This window comes from Elaeis guineensis, chromosome 10, assembly GCF_000442705.2.
Source record: "Elaeis guineensis isolate ETL-2024a chromosome 10, EG11, whole genome shotgun sequence".
Taxonomy (NCBI): Eukaryota; Viridiplantae; Streptophyta; class Magnoliopsida; order Arecales; family Arecaceae; genus Elaeis; species Elaeis guineensis.
This window is the reverse complement of record NC_026002.2, coordinates 37,613,952-37,624,283: the sequence shown is the minus strand read 5'-3', so window position 1 is coordinate 37,624,283 and position 10,332 is coordinate 37,613,952. Positions and strand designations below refer to the sequence as shown.

At 39.4% G+C, this 10,332-nt stretch overlaps 1 protein-coding gene across 4 annotated transcripts; it reads right to left on the bottom strand.

Moving 5' to 3' along the window:
* Positions 1–336: 336 nt before the first annotated feature.
* Positions 337–5,643, bottom strand: LOC105052362 (large ribosomal subunit protein eL24). 4 transcript variants are annotated; one of them, XM_010933145.4, is made up of 6 exons: positions 5,533–5,643; positions 4,085–4,129; positions 3,672–3,747; positions 3,472–3,573; positions 1,167–1,315; positions 337–626 (listed from the first exon to the last, which is right to left on the bottom strand). In XM_010933145.4, exons 2-6 carry the CDS (start codon positions 4,093–4,095, stop codon positions 473–475), a joined length of 492 nt encoding a protein of 163 aa, XP_010931447.1. In that variant the 5' UTR covers positions 4,096–4,129; positions 5,533–5,643; the 3' UTR covers positions 337–472. The 4 variants fall into 4 exon arrangements, with proteins under 4 accessions (XP_010931447.1, XP_010931448.1, XP_010931449.1 ...); XM_010933146.4 differs by having other exon boundaries at positions 5,548–5,570; XM_010933147.4 differs by lacking the exon at positions 5,533–5,643 and adding an exon at positions 5,377–5,466.
* Between the last annotated feature and the right edge of the window lie 4,689 nt (positions 5,644–10,332).

Genomic DNA, 10,332 nt, shown 5'->3' with positions numbered 1-10,332 from the left:
CATGGAACAAGAATAATAAACTGCAACCCTCAGAAGTGTAAATATCCAACCCAGATTTGCCCAAGTTTTGCATTGTTTGAAGTAATTCAAAGATGCAGATTTTTGGTGTCCCCATGAGGCTCAATTTAGAATCAGCTCTCGTTTCCAAATCAGCAGCATGTGGTCATCTAAACTGCACTCAAGATGTTACTCAATTCAGCACCAGTAAATTCCGAAGGGAATAAAAGCACATGAACTAAGAACGAATTGATATAAACAGCCAAAGCGCTCGTCAGCCCTAACAGCTCAGCTAGCTCCAGCTGCTAGGAAGAAAAATCACCAGTAGGAATCAAAATATTAAGCAACGAAATCACACTAAAGCAAAGTGTCTCAACCATGTTTCTCATGGGATTGATAAGAAAAATCAAGTAATAGACTTGGTTTTGCGAAGTACAACTGAAAAAGCGAATATTGGAGAAACCAGCAAAGATGTTCATCGCTTCCCACCACCACCACCAAGCTTTTGGCCTTTAGGAGCTCTAGCCATGCTACCACCCTTCGTCTGGGTCTTCTGGGATTTTGCCATCAGTTCTGCCTTCTTAGCTTTTTTCTCATCCTTGGTCTTCTTTATACGCTCCTTGATCTCACTGCAAATGGCAAACCTAGTATCATTTTCATGCTAGAATAACATGCAAGCGATAAACTATACAAATATAGCCAACATCCATCAAAGTTATATATTCTGGGAAATATTGCCAACATACTGCTCCCAATGCTTGAACAATTTTGATCAATTAAAAGTGCCTGATATAAACAAATAGCATTAATAAGGTATGTCAAATAGAGTTCTAGGGAAAAGAAAGCTATAAGTATAGAGAACATGGTGAAAATGACCATATCATTTAAAATTTAAAAAGCATAACAAGAAAGAACAAAAAATCATCAAGAAATAAAGCTAATATGAAAGAAAATTTGTTGAATAGGATGAAAGGGAACAGAGGGCCAACATTAGCAATGTTGAAGAATGGAGATGAGAGGTCGGGAGTGACAAATCAGAATTGATTTTCACAGGTGATGAACATTCCTATTAAATCTATTAAGCAGAGTAGAGAAGCAAAATTTCCTATATAGCTTTGAGTCTTCTCCAATCTATGATGCACAGAGCAACAAGTTGGGCAGAACTATACCGAAGAGCTGCTTCTCTGGCAGCATCGCGAACCTCGGGTTTCTCAGTTCTCCTCTTCTGAATAACTTCCAGTGTAGCACCAACAATTGATCTTGAATATGGCTTCTTCGTGGTACGACGTCTCTTTTTGATAGTTTCAGCATGAAGGTCCTGCAGCCACAACCAGGTGAACAATTTTTGTCTTTAACACAACCAGGTGAACAATTCAATCATGTGGCTTATCAACACAGCAACAGCAGCAGAAGCAATACTACATTGAATATTGTATGTTGATTTACAGGATGCGAACTCAAGTTCGAAAGAGCTTCTCCCATCCTCATGAGTAACATTGTAACAAAAGAAGGGAGGAAAAAAACAAGGATACTGTGTGTTCCAGGCTAACCTTTATCTGGAATGAATCTTATTTATCCAAACAAAGGTGTCCATTCTAGGTTCAGTTGCAGAAGGCATGCTATACAGTTTCTGTGACAGATGAAGTGCTGCCTACTCAATTTGCTCAAGTGCTAGGGAGAACCATGACACCCTTCCTAGAAAGGTTAATTACGGCAACTACCTGATATTCTCTATGGCCACCCAAAAAGATCCTATTAGTATCTACGTACTTGCACCATTAGATGGTATGAACCTATTTCTATGATGATATAGCTATTTTAAAAGCTATTGAAGAAACAGCTTATACAACTCTAGGTAAAACATGCATGAGTAATTTTTTAATTTGAATGATATGAAATTTCTAAAACTTGAAATAGACCTAGATCATGTTGGTTGAATGACATTTAAAGACTGAAAATGCAGCTGATGAGAAACTTTTGAAATGAAAAGCAAGTCTAGCCAGCCCAAAGGTGATGTCACAGACAAATTACATGCAAATTTTAACATAGTTGCCATTGAACACCCTTTTCTATTCATTTGGCTTTCAATGCTGTATACTTTAGTGTCTACATTCAGGACCACTGACAAAAACAGTGACAGATAGGGACTGCTATAATCCAGGCACCAACCAGGCTTCTTAGCCTGTCAAGGTTATCACCTTACCACGACCAAGTTAGGAAATCATATAACACAGGCTATATATATATATATACATACACACACACACACGTCTATTGCCAAACTTTGAAGGTTAATGCATCGAGAAAAGCCATCAGATAATTCAGCAGTCTACCAGACACTATTAGAAGCTTTTATTTGGCTGGCCATGTTTAGTCAAGGAACAGGTATTCCTTGGGAATGACCAACGAGAGAAATTTTAGTTGCTTGGACTATATGACTCACTCCTATTTGAGTGTCTGTCTCAAATACATGTCTTTTTCTATTTCTTTTCTTTATTTTGGAGGAAAACAGAGAAGGCTTCTGTTAATAGGTATGAGTGCAGTGTTTCAAAAGAATAGGAAAGGCATACGTTATTTTTTTCAAATAAAGAAAAAGCTTACAGCTTTAATGAACTACTTGCAGAACGAAATTTCAGACTTTACCGCCTTCTCTTTTCTTTTCTTAAAATGAAAAAAATATTGCGTCCACACTGAGATGTGGAACATGGCCCATCATTCATGGACTTGACTTAGACTGCATAATGGAGAAAATTATGAATGTACTTTATCAATAGTTATTTAGTAAAATCCGAGAACAATTTCAGTCCTTTGATAATGTGAAATCCATTATTCTAGGCACTTTTAAAGCACAAATTGTCAATCACATGGTAGAATTTTATAAGACTTAGGCAACATGCATGTAGAGGATGGGCCTTAGTGCAACAGTAAGGCTACTCCATTATGAACTATGTGTCATACCTAAACAGCCTTTCCGTATATAGGGATAAGGCTGCATACATCGGACTCTTCCCAAACTCCGGAATGGTGGGAGCCTAGTGCATTGGGATGCCCCTCTTAAGCGACATATATATACCAACAGAAGGCTGCAAGAGTATAAGTAGCTCCTTATGCTCTTGCTTCAGATGCTTACAGTGGAACAGATGAATGAAAACTAACTCTTTCCTCAAGATGTTACATTTCCTAATTAAAACAAACAGTTTATCCAAAACTTTTAACTAATGTGCAAGCAGAGTTGTTTATCCTAAATTATGAAATTCCATATCATCAACTTAAGTAGTCATATTTGCTTCTACAGAAGTCAACTTGAAGTGGTCAATGAAAGTGTAAAACCAATACATACAACATGAAGGATCACTATGGGTGGCAGAAAATTTTTGAGCGCATAGAATGGACACAGCTAACCCATGCCGATGATCACTTTTTCAAGGAAATTTATCTTCAACAAAAAGTAAAAAGATCAAGTGATGAAAGAACCTTCTTGTGTTGCTTCCTGTACATAGCTGTCCAGGTAAGCTTCGCAGGCTTCAGACGGTTGTGGAAGTAGCGCTTGCATTTTGAGTTGGCAAAAAGAAAGACCTAAAAGATAACATATCCACTGGTGTCAACACAAAATTATATGTAACTGTGCTCTGATATCATAGTTCTTTTGTCTTATAAAATCTGAATATTTTTACCTGGGAGTCAGATCGAACAAATCTGATGCCCTTTCCAGGGTATATCTTAGCACCACTGAAACGGCAAAGTTCTGTCCTGCAGTTTCAAGCACACTCTTTAAAAATTAGTACACCAGCACCCTTGGAAAATGTTAGGATGAAAAACTTGAATAACTTGAGGTATGTAGAAAGAACGACATAGCATGCTTGCAAGACAAAAATGAAGGTTTTTAGAAGTGAACAACTAATAGAATTATGAAGGCTGGATCTGCAATCAGTCCAAAGCGGGATGAAAGTACGACAACATAAGCACAAAAGTGGGGAGAAAAAGGCCCATGATATATTCAAGGGAAAGGGCCAGTTATTTCTCACAATGTATAAAACAAAAGAAAAGGAGGGGGGAAAAAACCATGCATCAGGATGATGTCACATACTTCAGAACCATCTTTTTCGCCTTTGGGTGACTTCACCACTTTTTCCTAAAGACAATTATAAAAACAAGCAATCAGAATGCAGGAACCAAGCAGCAGAAATTGCAATGAGAACTTTCAAAAATAAAACTGATAACACAGGTAATAATTCATCAACCCAACATTCCATGAAACCTTGGGTAGGAATCACAAACCATGGGCAGCATCTGCCAGAATTACAGTACAATGGTTACATCATAGAAATATTCTTTGAAATTGAATAATGTTGGGGCTTTACAGGCAGCAAAAACATGATTAGTTTATTCTGCAAAGCGGATCCCCATATTGTTCTTGCACATTGAGATTAGGCAACCGTTCAATCATTATGTAACGGAGACTCAGTACATGTGCAGGACTTCACCCCATAAAAATACAACAAGTGCAGGTTAGATGGAAGAAAGTAAGGCAAAAATCCATTTGTCTGGAAAATAATAACATATTTAACATTAGTAAAATAACACCCGTTAGATATCAATCTAAGCACAATAATTTGCAAAATTTAGAAAGAAATTGCTGCATTATGTAATCGCATGTTGGATGAAACAACAACAAGGGTCTGTATGAAGATCGAGGTCTCCCACCAACATTGGACATAAAATATATCTACCATCCTCATATATGACTGTTAACCAAGACCAAACGGAAGACACTTCTCCAGCAATGCCCTTCCGACAAAAAAAGGTCGACATGAATATGTTCGTTAACAAAAGAGTTCCATCAAAGAAAAAGACAGCAAACATCCTAACATCCATCAAAATCTTGCTAAACGAGAATATCAAAAAAAAAAAAAAAAAAACCTCAATATCATCAGAAACAAGTTCCATAACACTTCACAACTTACAACATACTCATCACCTAAAGTTTCACAAGCTTTAAGGAATTCCTCCAAATAGAAAAATGGAATAAATCAAAGAAATTTCACAAATAGACTTCAAAAATCAGGGCTGAATCTTCATCTAATAAAATACAAGAACATAATATTATTATACAGATATTTCTATAGAAAAAACAAGTAACATAAAAAAGAAGCCGTCGTCTAGAAATAAGTAACATAAAAAAGAAACCGTCGTCTACAAGCAATCCACCTAACAATAATAGGATCTAAACTCGGTTGGTCTCAACAAGAACCGATCTAAGCCAACAAGTTTAACAACAAAATCAAAAGATCGGAGAGAGCATCTGGATTCAAATCCGACCAGCATTGGTAACCAACATGCGACGAAACCCTAACAATTCATCGGATAAAATATATGTACCGAAACTGTGAATCTTTAAGCATTTCGAGATCAAAGGAGCTTCATCAAACGTACTATTCACCAAGAAAAGGGAGATCGGACCAAATTGATTTTTAGATAGGAAGACGAATTCAGAAATAGAGAACGGAATGCATTCATGAGGCTTGGAGACAGTACCGTGAGGAAACCTACTCGCGGACAAAGACGGCCGAGGAAAGTCCCAGAACGAAGAAGGCGGAAGCGCTTGCCCTTCTTTGCTAGGGTTTTTACGCGACCCCACACGGCCACCGTGGAGCAGCGGATGAATCACGACCGTTGGACCAATGAATTCTCTTTGGTGGGAGGGTCCTGATCAATGACAAGTCATTTGGCCAATGCCGTTTGACAGGGAGTCTGTATACCGAAAGAAGGCATCCTTCTTATTTTCACTATATGTTGGTACACAGATGAGAGGGGCCTCACAGTTCCAGAGATAATTTTTTATATAAAATATCAATTTCTACGTGATGTTCTCTTCTTATATATAAATTATAATTATTTTAGACTCTCAATCAATATAAAACTAATAATATCCTCTCTTATACACCACAACAACTATCATTAAGAGATAGATATAGCTATCAAGAAAACGAATTCAGAAATAGAGAACGGAATGCATTCATGAGGCTTGGAGACGGTACCATGAGGAAACCTATCCGCGGACAAAGACGGCCGAGGAAAGTCTCAGAACGAAGAAGGCGGAAGCGCTTGCCCTTCTTTGCTAGGGTTTTTAAGCGACCCCACACGGCCACCATGGAGCAGCGGATGAATCACCACCGTTGGACCAATGATTTCTCTTTGGTGGGAGGGTCCTGATCAATGACAAGTCGTTTGGCCAATGCCGTTTGACAGGGAGTCTGTATACCGAAAGAAGGCATCCTTCTTATTTTCACTATATGTTGGTATATAGATGGGAGGGGCCTCACAATTCCAGAGATGATTTTTTATATAAAATATCAGTTTCTACGTGATGTTCTCTTCTTATATATAAGTTATAGTTATTTTAGACTCTCAATCAATATAAAACTAATAATATCCTCTCTTATACACCACAACAACTACCATTAAGAGATAGATATAGCTATCAAAGAACACAATCTTACGTAACATACATAACTAGAGGTGAAATTGAGCTCGAGACGGCTCGAGGCCATCAGACTGGACCAACTTCAAGTCGGGCTTTAAGCTAGGCCCCTAAAAATTCAGACTGGACTTAAGCCGAAACAGAGGGTATATTTATCTTTCAAGTTGGTCCCAGCTATATCTTTGGCTTGGCCCAAGCCTAAGCCCAAATTCAGGCCCAATCAAAGCCCGAATATCTAGTTCAAATATCTTCTTGTCTTTCATTTTTTCCTACTGTCACTATTCCAGGAAGATCCACAATGGCAAAGGAAAAGCCGACAGTGCAGAGGCAAGTGGAGATGAGGGACTCGAGGGTGGAGAGGAGGATAGAGTTCAGGAGGGAGGCGGGCGAGGCTGATGAGGAGCTTGTTGAGGAGGGAGCCAATAGGGTTGGAGAGGGACGTGAGAGTGTGGAGGGGGCCGGTGACACGATGAAAGCTGTGAGTGTGGAAGGGGCGGTGGAAGGGGCCGGTGATATGATGGAAGCAACGAATATGGTAGACGAGGTGGGTTACAACGGCGAGGCTGACAAGGTAAGCACCGACGATGATGATGCTAGGCTGGATACTCACAGTGGAGAAGGAGGAGGAAGACTAGAAAAGAGCGTGCGAGGGGAGAATATCAAAGCCCGAATATCTAGTCCAAATATCTTCTTGTCTTTCATTTTTCCTACTATCACCATTCCAGGACGATCCACAATGGTAGAGGAAAAGCCGACAGTGCAGAGGCAAGTGGAGATGAGGGACTCGAGGGTGGAGAGGAGGATAGAGTTCAGGAGGGAGGCAGGCGAGGCTGATGAGGAGCTTGTCGAGGAGGGAGCCAATAGGGTTGGAGAGGGACGTGAGAGTGTGGAAGGGGCCGGTGACATGATGAAAACTGTGAGTGTGGAAGGGGCGGTGGAAGGGACCGGTGATATGATGGAAGCAACGAATATGGTAGACGAGGTGGGTTACAGTGGCGAGGCTGACAAGGCAAGCACCGACGATGATGATGCTGGGCTGGATACTCATAGTGGAGAGGGAGGAGGAAGACTAGAAAAGAGCGTGTGAGGGGAGAATAGGAGGTATGGGATTTGGATGGAGTAAACAAAGAAGGGGAGAGCAAGGGAAGGAGAGTCATGGGGTCGAGTCGGGATTGGGTTTGGGTTGGCGCTCAAGCTCGGGCTCGATCTTGGGCAATTCGATTGGGTGCGGGCTAGGCTCAGACTTGGGTTTCGATCGGGCTTAAGGCTTAAATTTTAAAATATTTTTAGGCCTTAGCCCAGTCCAAAGCTCGAAAAAAATTTCAAACCGGACTAGGATAGAGGTATGGCTCAGCCCATTTCCAGTCCTAATATAATGCATCTTGACTGATGGTCATCTATATATTTTTTGATGATGGTCATCAAATACTGCACAACACTCTACGATGTAAACAGTATATTATTAGAGAATTCTTATAAGTTATACTTGTAAAAATATATAAAAGGATGCATAAAAAAAAAAAGAGAGATTTATTTGTTGGTTGAGCTAGGAGAGGTGAGATATATTCTAAGTAGTAGTAGTTGTTGTTGTTGTTGTTTTTTTTTAAATATATGAGCTTAGGATTTGAAGAAACAAGCAGTATTTAATTTTTTATGGCATTCTTGTGAGCTATGGGAACTAATTCTCTCCCCGCCTTTTATAATTTCCTGTCCATTTGATTTTTAGGCTAGGTTGACATGTCTATAGATGGGTTAGCCAGGCTAGAAGGTACCAATTCCATCTTTGAAACATCTAAAGATGAATATCTATGATAAATTATTCTGAATCCATTATCCATGTCCAGTAGGACTTACGGGTTAACGGAAAAATATATAAGTTGAAAGGGCATCTAGAGTAACACATGATATAGATCAAGTATCCTGCCTACTATAAGTTATAATGCTAATGACCCGACATTTATGTTTTTTGCGCATAAACATGATTTGTTCTTACAACACTTTACATCCTAAATTATAGTCTCAAGTATTTTAGAAAACACATTTTCCATCAATTTCTTTGAGTTTTTGACTCTTCTACACTTTTGTTGCAGTCAATCCCTTGTTGCACCCGTTGCTAGAGAAGAACACCTGCAAAAGAAGTCCGCACTGATCGAAATTGTATCTGACGAGGATCCTCCGATGCTTAAGTCAGTGGAGAGTGGTAAACAGTAGATAAATTTTCAGAGAGGCAAAATTTTAACCTAGAAGTCCCTTACCGATGCTGTTCATTTACTTCCTTTTTATAGATGAGTTGTTGATAAATGTTTGTAACGATTTGACATGTAGGTTCCACTTATTTTGGCACTATGTGATTGTGGGATGGGTGGTTATACCTATTACTGATCATGGTATGTGGTCATTATGCACTTTCTGCACTGGTGGTTTCCAATCTGCCGACTCTACGTCGGTAATCTGAGTGTCTCGACTGTATGTCAGTAATTGTAGAAACTCAAATGATCATTGATCGGTAACTCTGATATATCAATGGTCATCGATCACAAAGTTAGATAAGTCATCATGGTTGAATTGTATTTGCCAGAAAAGTTGTGAATAGCCGACTGTTGGTCGGCTTATCGATTGATAGTCGATGGTCCGTGCCTATCAGATCGATTGAAAGTCGGGTGATGTGCTGTAATTGAGGTGGAACTCGTTATAAGATGTAGCTTTGATGGTTTATCGTCCACAATCGATAGATATCAGATCGACTGATCATGAATCAGAGAAGCATATTGAATTATCCCAACAGTTGCCCCCCACTCTCAAGTCCAAGATGGCATGATATGTGAATTGGCACGTGGCTTGATATGTTGGACGAAGAAAGTTGTCACGTGTTATCTTGAGCCTCGATTCGATTGCAGACATTAATGATTTCTTCGAAAAATGAAGAGTCTCCAGTCGTTTTGACACTTTGATTACCATGAGATCATCATTGGGATGTCGATTTGAGAAGATGTTTTGGCATCTAGAGAATCCGATCGATTTGATTCTGACCAGTCGATTTCGACAATGTATCTGGATGTCATTGGCTTTGAGCTGTTCATACGGATAGAGATGAGGTGGCATGATCTAGCGATAGGTGTGTCGAACCATCCGATTGATGGTCGGTTTTGATGTAGCCACGTGTCGAAATCTGGAGCAGTCTTAATTTGAACGATTTCATCTCGATCATTGACAGGCCCTATATATACAATGTCATTTTTATTTAGATTTTTTTGTTTTTGTATTTGTCACCTACAACTGAGGATTTCATCTTGGGTGCCAAGAGCTTCAGGGTTCTTGAAGTTCTCCTCTTTGTATTTCCACAGTCTCCACATCATCCCCTAGTTCCAGGCCAAGTTTTCCTTCTTCTTTTCTTCTTCTTCTAGGTTTCTTTCCCTACCATTTTCAATGGCTAGTAGAAGTAGGAAAGATAAAGGGAAGGTTAGAATAGATGAGGATCCTCGAGATAGTCGATCGAAAAATTCGGTTGATGATTCCTTTTTGGATCTGGATATGGAAGTTTCTTTCTTATCTGAATCTAATGTCGATAGGCTCTGGGAACAATATCGTATCCTGGAGTAATTTCAGTTATTTGCACCTGATCTAAATAGTCGGATGAGTTCTCCTCCTCCAGGTCAGGTAGTGATTTATGTAGAGAACCTTCAGACTGGTCTTTGTTTTTTGATTCTGAAGTTTGTCCAAAATCTCCTTGACTATTATTATCTCTGTCATACTCAATTGGCTTCGAATTCTATTCAGTTGATCATTAGTTTTGCTTTGTTGTATCGTTTCATCTCGACCAATCTTCGGCCTTTGCTTTTTCGTGCTTTCTTTAT